This window comes from Talpa europaea (genome assembly GCF_964194135.1).
Source record: "Talpa europaea genome assembly, chromosome: 1".
In the NCBI taxonomy this organism is placed as follows: Eukaryota; Metazoa; Chordata; class Mammalia; order Eulipotyphla; family Talpidae; genus Talpa; species Talpa europaea.
Window position 1 is genome coordinate 47642182 of NC_140073.1, and position 21639 is coordinate 47663820.

Below are 21639 nucleotides of genomic sequence, written 5' to 3' on the forward strand. Positions count from 1 at the left end.
TCTGGCTGGGCCTTGGCTCCTTGGAACCTTGCTGCTCTGTGGTTTTCCTTTGCGGGTTGTGGTCATCTCCCTTGCTCAGAAGACTATTTCTTTAACATTCCTAGGGTCACCCCTTTTCACTGGTTTCTCTGGGCATTTTACTCTTCCCTTCTCCGTGATGTTTATTCAAAGTCATCTGGAAGGTTGCTCTATCTCCAGGCAAATCTGTCTTCGCAATTCTTATTTTTAATCATAGTACTTCTTAACACTTGTCAAGCACTATATGCCAACCCATGTGCTGGACATTTTGGATTCATTGCTTCCGTCAACAGCCCTAAGAAGCAGGTACTTTACTTATTTCCATGCAGGTGGAGCACAGGGAAACTGAGCCTGGAATACAGGAAGCAACATGAAGATTAGGGTCTTTTCAGTCTGGGGCCTCAGTTAGAGCCCAGCGTGTATGGACTAGGAGAGCTGTCTTGTGTGGGCATACTTATTAGAATTATTATTATCTGGCCGTCAACAAACCTGTCCTGAGACCCTGCTCAGAGAGATGGATCCCAGCTGATCACATCAGTTCCCACTCACCAGAAGCTACATTTTTCTCCTCTTGTATTGAGAATCAGCCTTTCCATGAGTCCCCTGTCCCAGCACTTACTATTCTGTATTGCAAGAATTTGAAAGTGTGTTTGAAGCTTGGGGTACAGAGGGCTGGACTAGTGAGAAGCTGACCATGCTAAAGCCTGGGACTACCCTTGCTGAGCCAGACCAGCCCCCCCTTGTCTGTGCCACACCGTGGACTTCAGAACAAGACTGCATTTGTAAAAAGACTTTCACTGCTAAAGAAAGCTAGGGAAACTGCTGATGGCAATTGTCTTAAAAAAAATATATATATATGTATATATATGGGCCTCCCTTAAGACACAACCTATGAAGCTATCCACAGCCACTGCGGTATGAGTTCTATTCCCAGTCAGCCAGGGAGCTACCCACATGGTGCAGCAGACCTCTCCTGTCTCTCCCGCTGCTCCCCTCAGTGGGCAGATTGTACTTTGGTCAATCTGCCTGTTCTGTTCCCCACTCTGTCTCTGGTGAATCCTCTCACCCCCCACACCTCTAGCCTGTACCCCAGGTCTTGTATGCATAAGTAAATAAATCTTTAAATTATATATATACATGTATATATAGTTGACATATAACTTTAGTCTCAGGTGTATAATGTTTCAATGTATGTATATATTGTGAAATGATCAACACTATAGTTAACATTCATCAACATAACATACATGGTAATTATCTTTTAACACATATGTTTCTTCCCCAGATCTAGGCTACTAGAGAGCAGGGACTGCACCCCTAGACCACCCTAGGGCCAGAAGAACTTTAGGAAAGGTGAGTCAGGCAGAGAGACAGATAATGCAATGTAGAATTTACCCCCTCCTTTCACCACAGGGAAAAGGTCTTGGGAGAGTTGAGTAAGAAACTTACAGACAGAAATGATGCAAGGGAGCTTTTTGTACATATTGCAACAGAGGCCTGGGCAGCTTTGATGGCAGGTTCCCAATAGTTTCAGCCCTGCCCTACTCCTCTCCAATAAGGCAGACCTGTCACACTAGAGTTAGAGGCTGCTACGAGTTCTCCAAGGCCTAGCCTCAGTGCTGGGAGGTCAGAGTTCCTGGTTTCTGGTTTGAAACCTGGAGTCATCTTCCATCATCTCCTTGTGAACTTCTTCTCTAGTCCATGTCACCAAGTTGAGGGAGTCCACAGCCTCCGCATCTCTCTAAACTGCCCTGCTACCACTTTAATTCAGGATGCATCTGTCACCCCACTGCTTCCTACCACCCAGCATTACCCAAGTCCCTTCCACGGGCCAGGCTTGGCACTGGGCACTCGGACACAGACAGCACTCTGATTCCACCTTTCCTCTGGGCAAGCCAATTATGTAAACATTAAGAGTTACAGGTAATCAGAGAGAAGCTAGGGGTCTTACGGGGCATGGAGGTGGGAGAGAATTCTCCCAGCGCCATGTGCTGAGGACCTTCCATTTACCTCCAGGCCCTCTCTCCACCTTTCTCTAGCCCTAACTCCTCCTGATTCTCTGTATGGACAACATCTGTGGGCTCCCTAATTCCCTGGCCAATGGGAAGCCCTGGCCAAAGACTGGCAGGAGGGAGGGCAGAGAGTGACCCTGGTAATCACTATGGGCTGTCTGAATCCCTTCAATGAAAACCACAGTTTCTACAGGCAATTCCCCCCATGCCGCCCCCACCCCCCACAGATCTCCCTTTCCACCTGGCTCCCTCTAATTTGTCCTCCAGACCACATCCCCCCACAGTATCACTAGCCTTAGGATAATGCACATTTCCTTGAGTTTTCCCTGTACCTAGTCTATAACTTGGCAATAGTGTTTGTACTAAAATTTCCTCAGATCTCCTAATTATAGTTGGACTGTTTCCTGCAGGGACCCTAATACAGGTAGAAGTGGTGAGGACGCAGTGACACAAAAATGGCAACTGATGGTGTTCTTGCCCGGACGATGATCTTTCTAAACCTCAAAACTAAGCATATGTGACTCCTGCTAAAACCCTATTGGTTCCCCATTGCTCTAAGGGTTCCTTAGCCAGGTACCGGGGACTGTACACCATCTAGCCTGAAGACCCAGCAGCATATGCTGGAATGACTTGGAAGGTGGGTATTTGGGATCTTTGTAGAGTAGGTAAGGAGTCCAGGAGGGGTGTGGCCACACCACAAATCAGTCTTGGCTGGCAAATGCTTAAATGGGGAAGGAGGATGTAGATGAGTTTCTGGACCACAGGGCCATGCTAGGCGTCCCTTCCCTTGCTATAACCTCTGATCTTCCACCCTCCAAGTGAGCTGAGCACTGGGAATGAGTTTGACCCAGACAAACCCTAGCCTTGGGTCATAAGGATTGCTTCAAATCCCAGCCCCATCACTGACATCTAGCAAACTCCTCAATTCCCTAAGCTTCAGTTTTCCTAACTGCAAAACAGGAACAGCCTCACAAGGCTATGGGGAGAGCTTAAAGAAGATAATGGGTGGGTATTTGCTTTTGTCAAGTAGTTTCATTGCTGGAGGTGGTCCATCTCCCAGCTCAGACAGGGGAAGCCTATGAACTTGAGACTCAGGAAGGCCTGAGTCCTAGCTTTACAACTTACTCACTTGGCAGCTTGACTTGACCTCCCCTGCTGGGGTGGAGGAGGGGGAGCAGAGCAGACCATTACAGCCATTACAGTCAGGAATGTAGGGATGTCATGATGTGTGAGGAGGGTCCAGGAGAAGTCAGCACCAGGAATGAGCCCCCAGTACCTGCCTCCCACATGGGAGGTTAGTCCCGGGAGACAGAGAGCATCCAAGAAACTTCCTTTCTGGGCTACTTTAAATCTGGGTCTGGTTTTCCATTCAAAGCCAATCTGGACCAAGCTGGTTAAGCAGCACTTCGAGCATCACAGTGGGGCTGAGGGGTGAGCAACAGGAGGAAGATGTGAGGACTGCTCTCCAGCTCTTAGCTTTGCCTCTGCATCCTTTGGCGGATGTCCCACATGTGTCAAGGGCTCAAACTAGGGACCAGATTTTATTGCCATTCCCTAAGCCCCCAATTCCATACTACCAAGCTGCCTGACTTTTTTTTTTTTTTAAAGATTTATTCATTAATGTGTACAAGAACTGGGGTACAGGCCAGAGGTGTGGGGGCGATGGTGAGAGGATTCACCAGACAGTGGGGAGCAGAACAGGCAGACTGTCTGAAATACACAGGAGAGCAGCGGGCGAGACAGGAGAGGTCTGCTGCACCATGTGGGTTGCTCCCTGGCTGGCCAGGGATTGAATTCGTGCTGTAGTGGCCGCAGATAGCTTCATAGGTTGTGTCTTAACCCCTTGCGCCACCAGGGAGGCCCTGCCTGACCTTTCTAACCCATCAATCTAATCAAGGTGCTCTGCCCTTCACACCCCTCACCCTCCACAGATGAAGCCCATGTTGCTTGGCCAGATTACAAGGCCCTTCAGATCTGGGTCCCTTGCTGACTACTCCACCCTCATCCCCCACTCCTCCCCTGCTGCATCCCTCTTCCAGCCACACCATAATTCCCATCCCCAGACATGCACACATGTTGGAGCCTCTGCCTGAATGAAACTCTCCTTCCCCACTGCCTGGCAGAATTATATTCATTATCCCTTGTCCAGTAGCAGTATCATCAACTCTTAATTTTCTCAATTAAAATTTAATGCCTGTCCTTCTGTCTTTCTCCCTTACCCTCTGTCTACTCATCAGTGGGCAATAAAAAAAAAAAAAGTGGAACACTTTCTATCTTCCTGGCACTATGCTAGGCTTTAAAAAAATACCTTATTTCTTATTCAAAGCAGTTCACAAAAGTAATCATTATTATGTTCATTTTACAGATAAAAACAGGTTCAAGAGGGCCTTCCCGGTCGTTCAGCAGGTTGAGCACAGCTCTGTGAAGCTGTCTGCAGCCTCTGCAGCGCAGGTTCGATTCCCAGCTGGCCAGGGAGATTCCCACATGGCACATGGCACGCGCTGTTCCCCTCAGCAGTGTATTTCAGTCAGTCTGCCTGTTCTGTTCCCTGCTCTGTCTCTCGTAAATCCTCTCACCCTCCCACGCCTCTGGCCTGTGCCCCAGCTCTTGTATAAATAATAGCAATAATAAAAAACAGGTTCAAGAAAGGCAGGGCCAGAACTGGACTCCAGGTATGATTTGGACACTGCTGTGCACTCACCAACGCAGGAAGGGCACCCAAACCCCTGCCCAAAGAAGGGGACTCTGCCTTTGGTTCCACAGCTCCCCGGTTTCTCTCTCGCCCCAGTGTGGCTGCCAGTGTCTGTGTGCGGCTGTCTCAGCACCTCCGCCACAGGCGCCCGCACGCGCGCATCCCCGGGGCAGGGCTCCGGGAGGGGCTGGCAGGACTTGCTCCCCAGCATTCAGCAGTGCGCACAGGTGTTTTTTAAAAACCCGTGGCAAGACAGGGGCAGCCTGGGAGACTTAGGATCCTGGCCCTAAGCTAACCAATCCCATCACCAAGGTGGCCCTGAGCATCTCCGGCCAAACGAAAGGCACAGCAGCCCCCACGCGCCCTCTGCCTGCGCCGCACGTGCTAGCTTTCCCCGCCCGCGCCCAGCCGCCGGCCAGACCATCCCTGCCGGGAGGGTGGCGGGCGCCCCAGGGAGCCGCGGGAGCAACGGGGCGCGCCCCTTGCTGCGGGGGTTCGAGCCCCGCGCGCCGCCTGCACGCCAGGTATCGCGCGCACAGCGGGGTTCCCCGCGCCGCCAGCCCCGAGCCCGGCCGAGCCCCCGCGCTTCCCCCGCCCCCAGAGGGCGGGGCCGGCCGCGGGTTGGAACGCCCCGCCCCTCCCGCGTCGCCCCGCCCCTCCCGCGTCGCCCCGCCCCGTTGTGAGGTTATAAAGCGGCGCGCTCCGCAGCCCGCACGGTGGCAGCCGCCGGGCCACGCGCAGGGCAGCAGCTCCGGCCGCCGCGGGCCGCCCGCCGCCTGCTGCCGCTGCCGTAGCCGCCCCGCGTCGGCGTGGTCCGCGGGCTCCCGTGCGCGGCGCTAGGCCCGGCCCCGGAGGCCGGGGCATGGGCCAGGGGCGCGGGCTGAGGCGGCTTCCCGCAGGGCTGTGACCCGGGCCGGCCTCGGCATGAAGACCCTCATAGCCGCCTACTCCGGGGTCCTGCGAGGTGAGCGTCGGGCTCAGGCTGAGCAGAGAGAGAGCCCGAAAGGAGGATCGATGCTGTCCCGTGAAGGGTCCAGGCTCTGGGGTGAGGACTCCTGAAGGGTCTGCAGGGCCCGTGGGGGCGCTCCCCTTGGGGTCGTGAAGCTGCAGGGTTTTCAGAGAAATGATGTGAAGGACTCCCAGGCAGGCGGGAGTGGTGCTCTGATGAGGGTTCTTTGCTCCAGGTCTGGTCCCTGGGCAGGTTGAAGTCCTAACCCTTTAGTTTTCTTATTGGGAATCTCCTCCCTCTGTCCCGCCACCCCCCATCATCTGGGTCTGGGATGAGGGAAGAGTAATTATTACCTAGCCTGATCCAAGCAGCTTGGCGTGGTAGTCAAGTCTGGGGTCATTCTCCCCTCTGGCACGCATCAATTTTTGTGATCTGTCACATCACTTTCCTTCCTCCAGCTTGTTTTTCTCATCTGTGAAATGGGGGTGCTACCATCCACCCTTCTCAATAATTAGGGATATTGGAGAACTTCTCTCTGGCACTTAACATTAGCAGGGGCCCCTGGCAGCTGCCTCCCCTGCCCCTCACCAGGAGGAGTAAGCTGCGAGAGACCGAGAGACCGGATGGGGCAGAGTGACAAGAGTTTTGCAATCCCCTGAAATAGCCACCGGACAGGAACCTGCTGGGACAGGTGTGCCCCACTGTCCTGTGCCCCACGCCCAGCCTCCCACCCAGGCAGCAGAGCCCATTCAGCAGCAACTGTGAGCCTAGCACACCTTAAAGGTGGGAGGGGGACTCTGGGTGCCCTCCAGAGACGAACTGGGTCAGTGAATCCGAAGCAGAGGTGAGATGGAGCTCCAGAGCTTTTCCCACATCAGGAAGAGCATCCCTTCCACCACCCCCACACAACTTACAGTTGGAAAAACTGAGGCAGGGGGAGGCATAACTTACTCAAGGTTTCCTTAACAGATACCTTGGCCAGAGGATTAAGTACAAATCTGGGAGACCCGGTGGCATCATCACAGCGCTCCTGCTCTGCATTTCTTGTTTGAAGTCCCCCCACCCCCGAGTCTTTATTCAGCTTGCTGAACCTTTCCCATTTAGGATTTTTCTTTAGTAACTAACAGTCGCCTACTCTGCCCACCTTCATTATAAAAATAAAACATGTCAATTATTGGAACTTTGAAAAATATAGAAAAACAGAATGAAAATTAAAGTGCTAGCAAATCTACTATCCAGAGGCAGTTTCCTGTTGGCATTTTACTATATTTCTTTATAATTTTATTTGTGCATAGTCATATAAAGTTGGGGGCATGCTGTAGCTATAGTTCCAAATCCGGTTTTCTCCCTCTTAATGTTACATCATATTTCCTTCTATTGCTCAAAATCGCTCATTATATTCTAGTGACTGCAAGGTAACCGCTTTGGAGTTAGCTCTCGGTTGAGCCAGTTGCTAGTACGGGTGTTCGTCCCTGTCGAAACTGCTCCTTGCCCTTGGAGAGATAGCAAGCTGCTCACTGTCTCGGGGGCTGGCAGCTTGAGCTACGCCAAGTCCCTGCTAACCTCTGACAGACTGGTCTCTCACTGAGAGTGCTTTGATGCCCATTACAGAGTAAGTGACTTGCCTACGTTCATGCTTTGAAAAATTCTTTTGTATCTCCAGGTAATTGGGTAGGCATGCTCTTTGTGGTGGGCCTTCTGGAGAGCCCCTTCCCCCGCTCATGTTGTCCATAGGCTGTGAGCTCCGGCTTCCAGGCGCCTGCGACCCTGGCTCTCACATATTTGACCTAGAGTTTGTTTTTCAGGGGGGCTTCTAGCAAATGATTTTATTCATCATTTACTATTACATGAGGAGCACCCCCCATGTTGTGACAGGTCTTGGAAATTTTTTTTTTAATTGGCTGCATGGACTTCTATTACGGGATGTGGCAATGACTGGTATGAAATGCAAACCAGTTACTTTAGCTCCCTGATTTTATTTTGTGAAAGACTGGGAGGGGTAGGGGAGGGTGCAGAAGAAAAATTTTACGTTATCTGCGCATCTCCATTAGACCTGATTTCTACATCCTTGGTCTTGAAGACACTCCCCGGTGGCTTGGTTTGCCTCTGTGAATAAGATTCCACCTTGGTGAGGTGGTGAACACCCTTGTCAGTGGCGGTATGCAAGGAGAGACCATGGATTCCGTGAAGGGAAGTCCTGTGATGGGTGAGAGATTGAAATAGATACCTGGGTGTCTGGTTTGGGCCGAAAGGAAAGGCTAGCAGTGGGAACATGGGTAGGGGGTGTATGCAGGGGGATGGTGGAGGTCTGTGTTGATGTCTTCTAGTCTCTGAAGACTGTCATGTGCCGGGCATGAAGGCTGCAGAGTTAGTCACATTTGCATCCCTGCCTTTGCCTCTAGACACAGGCTGTTAGGTCAGAATCTTCTGACACCTGCCTGTATCCCCAGGGTTCAGTACAGAGCCCAGCATGAAATAAGGGCAGCCCCAATAAAATATCAGCTGATTTGTTCTATGTGACGCCAAACAACCAAGTCAGGAATGTGGTGGGGTTGCGGAGTGGTGGTGGGGGGACGAGGAGGCCGTTGGCAGTGTTAATGTAATGTAACAGCCTAAAACAGCTGTTGATGACTGTGATCGGCTGGATTTTGGTGGGAATGGGGCACCCCATCACTGAGGTATGCCGGCAGGGGCTTGGTAGGGGTGAAACTTAGAGGCTAGATAGTTGGGGGGTAGCTCTGGAACTGAGGGTAGTGGTCACCTAGCCCAGTCATAAATCAGAGGATTAGCATATCCTCTCGTGTGCCCCTCTGCCTCCCCCACACCACTTCCCCACTCCCCAGGTACTGCACCCTCAGAGGTATTAATGTGGGCTCCCCTGGGCTGGGAAAGAAGGGCCAAGAGTAATATTTTATTAGTGGCTGGGTGACTCAGTGACCAGTGTGGAAATCCTGCTCCACCTCCATCCTCCCACTCCAGATTTCAGCAGCAAGTACTTGAGTCATAAAATCATAACTATCAGTTAGCACTGGATCCCACCCAGCCCTCACATTTTAATGGGAACATTGGGGACCCAAGCGAGAGGGGGCTGCAGGGTAACCAAAGCCGGCGCCAGAGCCCAGATCCACCTTCCATTCTGTGCCTTGCCAAAAGACAGACAAGTGAGAGCGAAGTGAATACCCGAGAGAAGTGTGGTGAGGCCTTGGAGGGAGCACTCAAGGCTCTTACTGGCCATTGTAGCTGCTCCGTGATTTCCTGAATGAGTGACAGTTACCCCCAATATCCATGGTGGGGGTGACCTATCACCCTTTGCTATACTTTTTAAGGAAGCCTTCCCCAGATTACCCCGGTGTATAGAGATTCCATGAGCCGCCCCCCTGCCCCCCCACCCCAAGCTTTGACTGCCAAGTGACTGCTAGTTGCCCCTCATCATACGTCAAATCTTCTAGATGCTGCCTTATGGCCATGAAGCGCCACATGGGCAGTCCCCCTGCCTCTCAGCCTCATCTGCTGGGGCCTGGGCTTCAGCATCCCACCAATTCAGTCCTAGCTTAGGGCCTTTTTTTGTGTGCTGCCTTTCTGCTGAATCTTTCCATGACTGGCTTCTGATCATTCAGTCTCCTCTCAAGCCACCCCATCTGGAGAGCTTCCCCCTAGTTGACACATCTTATTTTATTTTTTATAGCCCTTATCATTGCCTAAATCATGTGTATATATCTGCCCAAGCAATTGCCTCTATAAGAATGTCAGCCCCTTGGCAACAGGGACCTTGCCTTGCTTTCTCAGGATAGTGTCCCCCAGCCTCTAGCTCAGTGCCTGGCATGTAGTAGGTGCTCAGTAAATATTTGTTGATAAATAAATCATTAATGGACCTCAGTCCTCCTGAGCGCTGCCCTGTTCGTGGCAGGAAACCCTGTTTTAAACTGCACTGTGATCCTTCAGTTTTTCTTCAGGTGTCCTCTTTGCCCACCTCAGCTGAATGCTAAGAATGCAGCTGTCCCTAAGCTGGAGACACCCAGAGTCTCACAAGCAGCTGGCTTTGGGGCTCAGTGCCAAGCAGGAAGAGCCGATTTCCCTCTGTTCCCCCTGTTCGGTTGTAGGACTTGAACGCCAGAGAGCAGGGGCCCTAACTGGCCTCCCTCTGGCCCTGGGTGGGTAGCCGACTTCTCTTCTGGGATTTCACTCCCCCTATATGGAAAATAGGATCATAAATCTCAGAATTCTCATGGGTGTGAATATTCAAGTTAACCTAAGTGGAAAGTGCTTTGTAAGCTAACTTGCGACGCTCATGTTAGTCCTTGTCATTCATCCTGTGTGACATGTGCAACTCTCCCCACACAGGGTGAGAGGGGAGAGCACACTACTCTGGAGCAGGCAGGAGGGCGTCATCAAGGTGGGAACTCAGGTCCTTCCCTTATGGATGGAGCATTTCTGGGTGTCAGGCCCTGTGCTACACACACCAGTCCCCCAGTCCCGGTTCCCACCTTTGAGGAAGTGAGACGAGGGGATGTGCACAGGATGACAATGCAGAGTGCTCCATGCAGGGACAGGGAAGGAAGCACAAGGAACTGAGGCAGCCTAGAGGTGAGGGTAAGGCAGCTGAGCCATCCTGCAGTCAGGAACGCCTTCCTGGAAGATATGACATTCAACTTGGATCTTGTGATGTCAATAGGTGTTTGCAAGGCAAGCAAGAACTTTCAGGTTGAGGGAATATAAATAGAGGTAAGAGATGTGTGTGAGAAGGACAGTCTAGCTTTAGGTCCTCTAGGAGACCAATCTGGGCTAAGGTCCTGGTGGGCTGAGGGAGAGACAGCATGCTGTTTCCAGGCCTGCGGTACCTGCACCTGGGGGATATGAGAGCTCCTGGGAAGGGAGTGTGATACAGCAGTCTTCCGGGACCCCCAGCACTACTGACACCTCTTGGGCACGGAGCTGCTGCTGGCAGATTTGAGGGCCTGGGATCTGTCCAGCCCCTGCTCTGTGACTAAGCAGTTGTGCATCTCAGCAAGTCTCTAGCCCTTCCTGATTTTCAGTCTCCTCATCTGTATGAGAAGAGCATCTGCCAGGCTATTGTACAGATTCAAGAAAGCTGAACCTTCAGACCCTCTGGGCATATCAACAGAGGCAGGAAAAATGAATTCCTTACATGACTAGAACAGATTTAGTCGTCCTGAGCAATGACCAGCGGCCTAACTCTGCTTCCCCTGTGACCGTGGAAGATCCTGCCCGCTGATGCAGTGAAGGGAGCTGGATAAGCAGCCTCTGTGGGTTCAGAAATGTGATTCCAGTACTGCCCCTGCCAGTTGAACAATCATGAGTGTCAGTCTCCTCCTCATGCTTGTCCTCAGCCTGCCCTTGTGAAAATGGGCTCACATCCTGCTTGGGGCCCAGTCCACACTTGCTCATCTGTTGTGATGAGACTCCTTGGTGACATGTTTGTAAGCTAGTGGTGTTGCCATGGGAGCCCTTCCCACTGTAGTTGGGAGCTATTTTTTTTTTTTAATATGTCAGGAGGTGGGTATGGGGAAACTGGCCTCTGGGGTCCTCAGCAGTCCCATCGAGGGGCCTGGTTGCAGCTCCAGTATCAGGAACTTGGCCTTCCATGTGCCCCACTTCTTTGATCTTACCTCCCAGGACTCTACCCTAGTTCATGAAAACCAAATATTTGACAAGCCAGGTTTCTGGAGTGGCCCATGGAGGGGCAGGTTATCCCTTTAGGAGGATCTTTCATGGATAAAATTAGTAGATTCTAGCAGTACGCAGAAGCCCCACGGTACCAGGACCTCAGGTTTCAGCTAAACCAACTCCAACCCAAATGCCCTAATGGGGAAACTGAGACATAGAGAAGGGAGGAGGCCCAGGTTGTAGCAAATCTATGGCTTCCCGCCAGGCCCCTGTGCAGGAGGCTGGAGGACCAACCAGCAGAAATCCACTGAGCCCAGGCAGGTCCCGCTGGTCAAGTGAGGAGCACGCCCTCCACAGCTCTGTGTTGGCTTCCCAATGGTTTGGCTTCTCTTTTGTGCCAGATATCCCAATGGGCTCTGCTTTAGGACACCTACCTTGCAAAACAGAACACTTAAAGGGGGTGATTATTAGTCTTTCCAGAGCGTTTGCCCATGTATTAGGACCCCGTGAATGGCTGGCTGGGTGCCTTGGGTCCTTTAGTTGCCAAGTTGATGAAGGGAGTGGGAGGAATGGGTGGCAACTTTCTTAGCCTTCAGGGTTGGGGCCAGGACTCCTGGCATGCCCAATCCTTCGTGGCTCCCTCTCCACTTCTCAACCCAATGCAGACACTCACACAGTCTCTCTGCTCCAGCTGGGCTGAACTGCTTACAATTAATCTCTCAAACGTGTACTCTCTCCCTTCTATGCTTTTGCCATTGCCTTTGTGCAGGGTACTTAGAAAGTGCTTGTTGAATGGATGTTAATGTTTGGGCTCCACCCTTCTCTCCTGCCCTGTGAGCTTCTGCCGTCACCCCAGCCTTTTACCTTGACTCCTCCAGCTGAAGGGGACCTGTCTTCCCTGATGCCTGAGAAAGTTCCATTTGACCCTCTGTCATGGCCCAGGTCAGAGGGTTGGATTTGTCTGTTTTTACCCGGGCCCCATCTTCATCTCAGTCCCCATCTTCATCTCAGTCCCCTCAAGCATCCATTGTTCGGCAGACATTGACAGGACCCTCACTCTGTACCTAGCCCCATCTGGGCAGAGGAACTCTGATGAACAAGACATGGTCCCTGCAAACAAAAAATACTCTTTCCCATAATGAGAAGGAGTGAGAGCATATGGCGCGGAGAGAAGAGGCTTCCTTTAGGAGGCCTCATCCTGGAAGGGTGAGGAATGTCCCCCGGCAGCCCCCTCGGTGCCTGGTAGATGCCTGGTATGAGTTAACTGACCAGACTCAACCTGAGGTGACAGGACTCTGCCTGGGGGGCCTACCAGCAGGTCCAGGAGTGTGGTCAGGTCTGTCTGAGTGAGCCAGTGAGTGTGGTCACATGCTTTGGTAAGGTACAGCATGTGAAAAGCTTGCAGGAGCCCAGCCCCAAACTGGACTCTAGACAGCACATGTCACCGTCCAGAGCCAGGACTGACCCTCTCACCGTCATTTGTGTGCACTCCCTCTGAGCAGTGCCCGGGAGGCCTGGGGCAGAGCTTGTTTCTGCTCCTGAAGAAGTGACATCTCCTTGGCGCTTGGCCTAGCTTCCTGGGCCTCCCTGGGGTTGGAAGGGGCTGCCGGGGTCAAGGTGTCCATGCCTTTACCTCTCTGCAGACTGGCACTCAGCCCTTTTGGAGTAACATGGAGTGACTTCCTCACAGTCCACTTGGAAGCTGGTGCCTCAGGGCAGAGCGTTGGTCCTGGTAGTCCCACATGTGGCAGCCTTGGGGGCACATGAGACCGTTCACATCTCTGCGACCTCCCTGCATCTTTCTGGCTCCCTGAAAAACCAGACACTCCAGGACTCGTCTCCATAAGTTGTTTAGATTCCTTACAACAATCCCGAATCATAACTACCAAGGACACTGAGTCTCAGGGGAAGTAACTTTCAGGATCTCATAGCAGGTAGGAGCTGGAGCCTGGGTTTGTATGCTCTCTGCTGATAGCGCGCTCCTGCCACATGTGGTTGGGCAGGGGTGACTAGAGGCATTAACAGGAGAGGACACCTAGGCTCCCTTGATAATTACCCAGCTTTCAAGAAGCTCTTTACTTTTTACAAACTTCTTGCCTATATATTTTCTCATTTAATTCTCAATAATTTGGTGAGGTAGATATTAGTACAAATGAGGAAACTGAGGCTTGCACAGGAAGTGACTCACTAAGACTGCACTTCCTGCAAGTCAGGGTCAGGCACTCCTGATGCCCAGGTTTCTGTGCTCTGCAATGTCCCCAAGTCGGCGCGTCCCCCCAGATGCCAGTGGTGCAGTTGGGTGGAGGAAGCGGTGTGGGCCCCAGAGGCATGAGTTGGGGCTGCCACTAGGTCCCCTGCCTCACTGTGGGGGCCGCCTTGCCTAGTGCCTCCTCCCCTTGCCTAGTGCCTCCTCCTCCTCTTGCCCCTCCGTCCAGCTCATTACCCCAATTATTTTTTTCATAGTTCTCATTGCTGCCTGACATTACATGAGATATTTACCTATAAGTGCTTTTATCTCTCCTTCTGCAGGATTTAAGTCTCCTAACAGGTGAGACCACCTGCTCTGTTCATTGCTATTTCCCCTGTTGCTGTCTGGTGCCGGACACCTCCTCAGTGCTCTGTGCTTCAAGTCTTATCCCTCCCCACCGGCCTTCTCCAGGAAAACACTTTTGGTTACTGAAGCCCTTCCTCACATCTCTGTTCTCAGCTTCTGTTTTGGGTAAATGTGAACCCCCATTCCTGGATTGATGAATATTCCATGCGTGGGTCTCCTTCTGAGTCTCTTCTCAGGCATGTTCCCCCAAGCACAGTGCTCACTTTCCTCCTCTTACCCCCAGATCTTGTCTTCCAGGCCTTGGAGCCTTCACTGCCACCCTCTTTTCATAACACAAATCTCATGTCCATGTACCTCTTGAAAATTTTGCCAGCTCGTTACGAATAACCCTTCTCGCTTTGGTTGATGGTAAGGTGCAGTGTTGGCAGTGACCGTTCAATCATCCCACAATGCCAAACGTACCTTAGGTACATTTTTTTTTTTTTCATTTAGTTCCCCCAACAACCCTGTGAGGATTTTTAGCCTCATCTGACAAATAAGAAAATTTGAAGCTGAAACAGGTTAAGTCACCTGATCAAGGTCACAGCCACGCCCAGGCAGAACCAGCCCTATCTCAGAGTCAGGTGATTGGGACTCAGACCCTTCCCCCCTCAGCATGTGCCAAAGGGAGCCCAGGAAACCCTGGTTTTGTCAGCTGCTGGTGCGGCCTCTCTGGACACTCTGCTATCAGATGTTGGGCAAGGAGACACACCCATATCCACCCCCACCCCTGAGTAGAGCTCCAGGGCTGAGGGGTGTAAGGCCCCTGGGACTATTCAAGCTGCTCTGGTTTTGCCTTGCAGTAAGTAGCTCCACTTGTTGAGAAGCATGGTTGGGGGTTCACGTTCCTTGCATAGCCAGTATGCAGGAGAAGATTCCACTAGGCTTGGGCATGATACAGGGCACAGCAGGCAGCCCTCCCTTAGCCAGGGGTGTGTTCCTGAAGTCAGGGTGTGTACCTGCTTGTGTTGTGGGGACCAGTCTCCCTGGCATGGCATTGTGGAAGTGATGAAGGATGCAGAGCCCAAATGCCTGCGTTGAGTCCTGACTCCCCTCACTCTGTCCTCGAGCGAGTAGTTTAACCTCTTTTGGCTTCATCTTGCCTTGTGTCCTTCATGTGAAATTCGCCCGTCCCTGCCTCTGCCTTCCCAGGGAAGCCCTTTATACGCATGGAGGGAAGGGGCTCCTTTCTGCTGCTCTGGGGCTCTGTGGCGGCTCCCCTTTTCCACCCTCCCCACTCTCAGACCACATGAGCTGTGTAAAGTAAATGGTACTGGGAGCGGCTATTTGAATGGGCACTTGGGACCCTTTCTTCATGGGACTAGTCGGCTCATTCTATGACCTGTCTCGTTTCCCTCCATGAGAAAATGACATGCCAGTAGTGTTCTGTTCCCATCATCAGTGGTGGGACTGGGCATGTTCAGTCTAGCTTGGGCATCTAGGCCATCCCTGTCTCTGAGGTTTATGGGTTTGTTCACTCATGCAGTAAACCTCTGTGAGCGAGCCCCCTGTCTCCCCAGGCCCCATGCAGGCCTCTGGGTGCATAGATGAATCAGGTACCAGCCCTGGCACCCAAGAGGCACTGGCAGGAGATGATAACTAAGTCAACTGACCCTGGCTACAGTGGCATCAGTGTTGAGAGGGTGTGCAGAATGCCAAGAGAGGCCATGGGAGGGATGGTGAAGGAACAGGGCAGCTGGGACTGGATTGGGTGCCAAGGCACTCTGTTGGCCCCACTAAGGACAGGGAGCATCAGGCCCAGTATAGTAGTGGCTGTATCTCATTACAGCATTTGCATCCATGCCAGCTTCTGCTGGACTCTCCTAGCTGCAGCCGGGGTGGCAGCAGCCAGGGGCTGCCCAATTAACCCTCACTTCCCATCTGCCAGCCAACTATACCCAAGCTGTTGCAAGGTCACAGACCTTAGGTGATGTCCTCCAGAAGGTAGATACTGGAGTCCAAGCTGTCAGTGAGTTCATCCTCCCTGCCCCTGTTTTATGGATGGGGCAGCTGAAGCCTAGAGAGGTGATGAGACTTGGCCAAGGTGACTGAGGAATCGGCGGTAGAACTGGGACTCGAACCCCAAAGACTGCTTAACCTAATACATAAGTGCCTGCTCCCAGACTGCCCCTCCCTCTGTCCCCTCTAACCTCCCACAGGTTTCTTGGGAGGGGGGAGAGGAGAGAGAAAGTATTTAGAGGGACCTGCAGCATAGGGGCAGAATGCAGACTTGGAACTTGGACATGAATTGAGTCCAACTCCACCCCACTCTGGTTGAGTGACCTTGGTTGGCCATGTCACTTAGCTGAACCTTTTTTTATCACCATCAGAATGCAGTGATGATGCCAGACTCACAGGCCAGTTGAGGAGTCAGCGCCTGTGGAAGTGCTGGGGTCCCAAACGTCATTGACCTTGTGGGCAGCCTGCAGGCAGGAGGCAGGGGCTCAAGAAACAGCAGCACAGAGACCTGTTCTTCCTCTCATTCCGCAAACCTTCCTGAGCGTGTACTCTGGGCCAGGCCCTGGCAGGCCCCGGGAATCCATCGTGAATCAGACCCCAGCCTACCCCCGGGGTAACTCCTGGGGGCATGGAGAATGGCCTTGTATCAGTACCAGCAGTTAGCACAAGGCTGTGGGAGCCCAGAGGGAGGATACCATTTCTCCCGTTTTTCCAGTTCTGCTTCACATTAGGTTCTTTCCATGGGTGTGGGTATAGTAAGGTAGCCTCTGGCAGTGCAGGCTTGCATGGGCCCTAGAGTTTATTATCCCAGAGAAGGGAAGACCTCTCTCCAAAGGCTTGCATTATCTGGATTTTGAAGGATGTGCTATTTTATCATTCAGGATCATCTGGCAGGGGAGGCAAAGAGGGGTTTTCTAGGCAGAGCAATGGGGCCATAGGGAGCTTACATGGGGGCTAAGACTCAGCACTGGGCTGGGCCAGCTTGCTGGCTGGGTTCTGGGTCAACCAGGTTGGGGATAGCCTGGTCAGGGAACCCCGAGCCGATGAACAGGAGTGGCCACTCCCTTTAAGCAGGCCTCGTTGACTCAGATGGAAACTTCTGCCACTCTTCAGCACACCAAGCATTTCCCGCTTAGTTGCTGAGCAGGTTGAGGGAAGTAGGGAGGACAAGGCAGAAAGAGACCAGACTGAGTGGGGTGGGAAAGCCGGATTCCGGCCAGCTTACCATGCGGCTGTGTGAGTCCCCAGGCCTGGATAAGAGGGCGGGGGTTCAGCAAGACCCCGGTACTTGTTTTTGTGCTCTGACCCTATCCAATTCAAGCGCTCTAGAATAAGCTGAACAGATGGATTTGGGTTAGCAGGAGAGAGAATTTTTAGGTCTTTTCAGTTCCAAAGTGACATATGTCTCCAACATGGAATTACCACACACGCTCCACGGAGCGGGAGTGCTCCACAGAGTGAGTGGAATCAGTTGGCCCTACCCAAAGGCAGCGTCTGGACAGCCAACCTTTTCTTTGCCACTACTCAAGCTATTGGCCTTGGCTACTGGTTGAAGTAGAAAGTAGTCAAAGTAGACCAGGTCTGAGGCCCTTTGGGCCATTACCTTTTTTCCCCCCTGCTCAACAGAGGAGAAATCCCCTAGCACCACCCTCTCCATCCCCCACCTCTCTCCTCACTTGTCCTGAGACTTTGGACTGAGGATCTTGCTAAATGCAGATTTTGCAGATTTTGATTCATTGGATCCAGGCTGGAGCCAGAGGTCCTGCATTTCTGAACAGCTCCTAGGCCACACTTTGAGTAGGAGGGTGCTAGAGTACACTCTGTGTTCTCTACAGCCAGGGCCCCCAGCCTGCCCCGGATCCAGAGCAGGGACTGGCCTACCCCTAGCTGCACGGCTCCTCCCCCTCGCTTTATCCCGCTCAGCTGCTGGACTTGGCAGGCCAGCATCAGGGGTTCAGGCCCACACTTGGGCCTCACTTCCGTACCCCATGTACTCACCCAGGCCTTTCCCCACTTCAGGATAGATTTACCAGACCCTGAGCACAACCCATCCTTGCACCTGCTATCAGGGAAAGGAGAGGTGCTCTGAGCAGGGGTAAGGAATCCTAGGTTCCAACCCTGGCTCTACTGCCTACCACCTGTGTAACCTGGGCAAGTCAGTGCTCTTTCCCACTCTCCTTGCCAGATCTATGCTAGATCCCAGAGGGGTCCAGGCCTATATATATACTAGATCCCACCCAGGGCTCCAGGATGGCTCTTGGGCAAGTATGGAGGTAGATGGTGGGAGGTGCCTGTGATGATATGATTTTCATGTAGAAGGTGAGGGAGTAGTTATGAGGTTGGAATGCCTCTGTGGTCCAGCCTCTTTATTAGCCTTTGTGAGTTCACGTACTGCCACCTCCAGCCAATTACGCCTGTGGAGTGTTAGATGCTACTGAGCACCCACTATAAGCCATGCCCTGGGGATGGGGCACTGAGCCGGTGTTCTTGCCTGGCTTATATGGTGGGTGGAACTTAGTTCCAAGCCAGTGTCTGACTCTTCTGCTCCCCTCCCTTTGCTTCATCAGGCCAAGTAAAGGGGCCAGCACCAGTGTGTCTGTCCACCTTGAGGCCTGGTGTTATCTCCCTGCCTTCTAAAAGTCAAAACAATTGTTAACTTTCAACTGATGAGGGTTATGTCCCTTTCTAAGCTCTGCTGTGACCTTGTTGCTCTACAGATTTTGGAGAAATGCGAAGGCTTGAGTGTAATTCCCTAAACCCCTCTCCCAGCAGTAGGCCAGGTAAAAGGTCATGAGACCCTCAAGGACAAGATTACAACTAAGTCATTGGTGCTCTGGACCTTGCAGAGGGCATGGTGTGAAGGAACACTGGACCAGCACATCGTAGGCACTCAGTGAAAATGTGCTGAGCAGAGACATCAGTTGGAGCTCATCCGATGAACAGTGGAAGAGATATAGCTGTGACCAAAATGAGCAGTGATTGGGACTACAAATAGATACTTTTAAAATCAATTAATATTAGTGAGTGTCGAAGTGGCCCTCTTCTTGGGTCCAGCTGCCCAAAGGACTGGGGTGTAGCTGAGGAATCTCATCCATGCCCCTTGCTTTTCCCCAGGCTTCCTGGCCTGGCTGCCCATCAGCGGCTGGAGCCCAGCATCACCTGGGGGCACAGCCACAGCTAATTTAATGCGACGTCATGTCCTAATTTCCAAGTTTGCCACTTGTTTAGTAGTGAACATAACTGCAGTCTCTGTCCTCCCGAAGTTTGCAAGTCACTGAGCCCTTTGAGGTGGGGGGGGCAAAGGTTCTCCCTGCTTGCTCTCTGGACCCCAAGCTTTGGGCACTGAAATGAATGAAAATAAAATATAAACTCCTCTGATGGTGGCAGAGGTGGATGTGGGAGGTGGGGTCAACTGGACTCGACTCTCTGGGGAAGGGTATCGTTCCTGGGGCTAAGCGGAGCCAGGCAGAGACTGGGGGTGCTCAAAGTACACTTAGAGAAAAAAACATTGTAAATTGGAAGTTGAACCTCTGTCCTTGGCCTCACAGACACAGATAGCAAAGATTAAATATTTGCCCTGGATCCAGATAAAGGATGGGGACAGGAGTTTGATTGGGGTGGATGGGAGGGAAGAGCCTCCTCTTGGCCCAGGTCTGGGCTAGTCTCTCTGGATACCTCACCCAAAATATCCTGGGAGAGAGACACTGTTCCCACTGGGCATGTATAGAAACTGGGGCAGCCCAGAATCACAGAGCTATTAGGTGGCAGGAAAGGATTTGCACCCAGGCATGTCTGATTCTGTGGTTCATGCTTCTCTCCACCTAGGAAGGTACCTACAGGGTTGGTGTTGGGGACGCTGAGGCTGGAGGGAAGGTGCCCATAGGCTGACATGTCCTCTCTGTTGCAGGCACTGGCTCCAGCATCCTCTCCGCCCTCCAGGACCTCTTCTCCATCACTTGGCTCAACAGGTCCAAGGTGGAAAAGCAGCTGCAGGTCATCTCGGTGCTGCAATGGGTCCTGTCCTTCCTCGTGCTGGGTAAGCAGGCAGGGCTTCCACCCGCGGGGACAGAGCAGAAGCTCCGCTTCACAGGGGTGAGGGCTCAGAACTTCCTCCCGCCCGTTCGCCACTTTTACCTTCCAGGCCCTTGACCCAGCGCTCTACTCCTAGATGTGCATGAGCACTCAGCTTCCATGCCTGGTGGTGATACCCTTCCTATTTTGTGAACGAAAACCCAAATCTCAGAGAAAGTCGGTCTCTTGCCCAAAGTCTCACAGGTCTCTTTTCCCTGGGCCATCTTGCTGCCAACCAATGTTTTCCATCAGATGTGCTGCTTTGCCTTAGGGTAGTGTGGTACCCAGCTGGGTTCCTGACTCTTTCACAGACATCATCCATGACCTCACGCAGGTGACGTGAGCTCTCTGTTAGTTTCCTCACTTCTGACGTAAGGAAAAAGCTGCCCACTTCATGTCACTTTTGTGCAGATTGAAGAGATGAAATGGTGGCATGAGCACAGGGCCTGGTTGTGGTGCTGCCCCCGCCCCTCATCATATGGGAGCTGGTGTTGGAACATGCATTCAGCCCCCACCCCGCTCTGCAGAGCACGTGACAGCTGCTCCCTGTGGCCCTTCGAGTGCTGGCTCCTTTCTCTTCGCTCTCCCATGTCAGTGCTTAGGCTGCTGCTCCTGCAGCCCTGAGTTGGTGCCTTCACTCCCTGGATTGCCATCCAGATGAGGGTCAGGGCAGAGTGTATGGTCTGGGAAGAGGAAAGGGCCAGGATTGGGCAGCCCCAGCCTCTTCTGCTCCCCAGGCCCCTGCATCCTAAGCAGAAGAAGTAGCTGCCCCAGCATGTCAGGGCAGACAAACCTGCTGCAGCATCATGACTTCCAGTGCCCGTGGGCGAGGCCCTGCAGGCGGCTTCTCTTCTGCCCTGTCCAGATCTCTGGGGATTATCCAGTGTTACGAGTCTGTGCTGACCAGTGTCCTTCCAGTAAGCAGGGCCCTCTGGGACCATACTCCAGGGCAGGGCCACACAGTCCCTCCCTTCCTTGGCAGAGTACCAGGCACTTGGCGTCTTCCTTGAGTTCCCACTTCACAGGTGAGGGAAGGAAACTCACAGAGGTTTAGCGACTCTGGGATTGTAACGCTCGTGAAGTTGACAGAGTTGGGATGTGGATATAAACCCAGAGCACTCACCAGGGAGTCCACTTTTCCCAAGGTCCAGAATTAGAGGTCCTGGTCTGAAATGCAAGTCTCTACCTTTTGGCCCAGAGCGGGAGTGGAGGGGGTGTCCACAGTTCCTGAAAGTGGAGGCACAACTGTACATGAGAGGATGTGCATGTTTTCTAGGGAGAAGGGCTGTCCTTAGATTCCTACAAACATGCCTACAAAGATAAACACTGGTCTGGGGAAGAGAGCAAATTAAACTGGCTTCCTCAGGGCTCAAACCCCCAACTCGGCTGCATTCAGCCACTAGAATCCTGGAGTAGAGGGCACAGTGGAGGCCAGATCCTCACCCAAAAATCACATGAGAAGGACGTATTGGGAGTAGGAAAGACTCCGTGGACTCCAACCTCTCAGATCCCTGCCTAGTCCTGGCTCCCTTTGCCCCATGTGTAGCAGGAAGTCACCACTATCCCAGCTTAGTGGGTCAGGGCTTGGCTGATGGGGAGCAACCTCAACCCTTGCAGTGTGTGATGGGGACTGCCCCAAGCTATAGGTTAATGATTGATTACACCCCACCACAACCCAGAAACCAGCCTAGCATCTCCCCAACACCCTTGTGTAGGTGGG

General features: G+C 52.5%; 1 protein-coding gene across 2 annotated transcripts in view; it reads left to right on the forward strand.

Moving 5' to 3' along the window:
• Window positions 1-5646: 5646 nt before the first annotated feature.
• The window catches only part of DGAT2 (diacylglycerol O-acyltransferase 2), a gene marked incomplete at both ends in the record, with an annotated part of 29204 nt that continues 13211 nt past the window's right edge, over window positions 5647-21639 (forward strand). Inside the window, 2 exons of one of the 2 annotated variants that reach the window (XM_084254526.1) lie at window positions 5647-5767; window positions 19756-19884. In XM_084254526.1, coding sequence (XP_084110652.1) covers window positions 5647-5767; window positions 19756-19884 — 250 coding nt within the window. The remainder of the gene's footprint in view (window positions 5768-19755; window positions 19885-21639) is intronic. The other variant, XM_084254527.1, reaches the window with a different exon arrangement.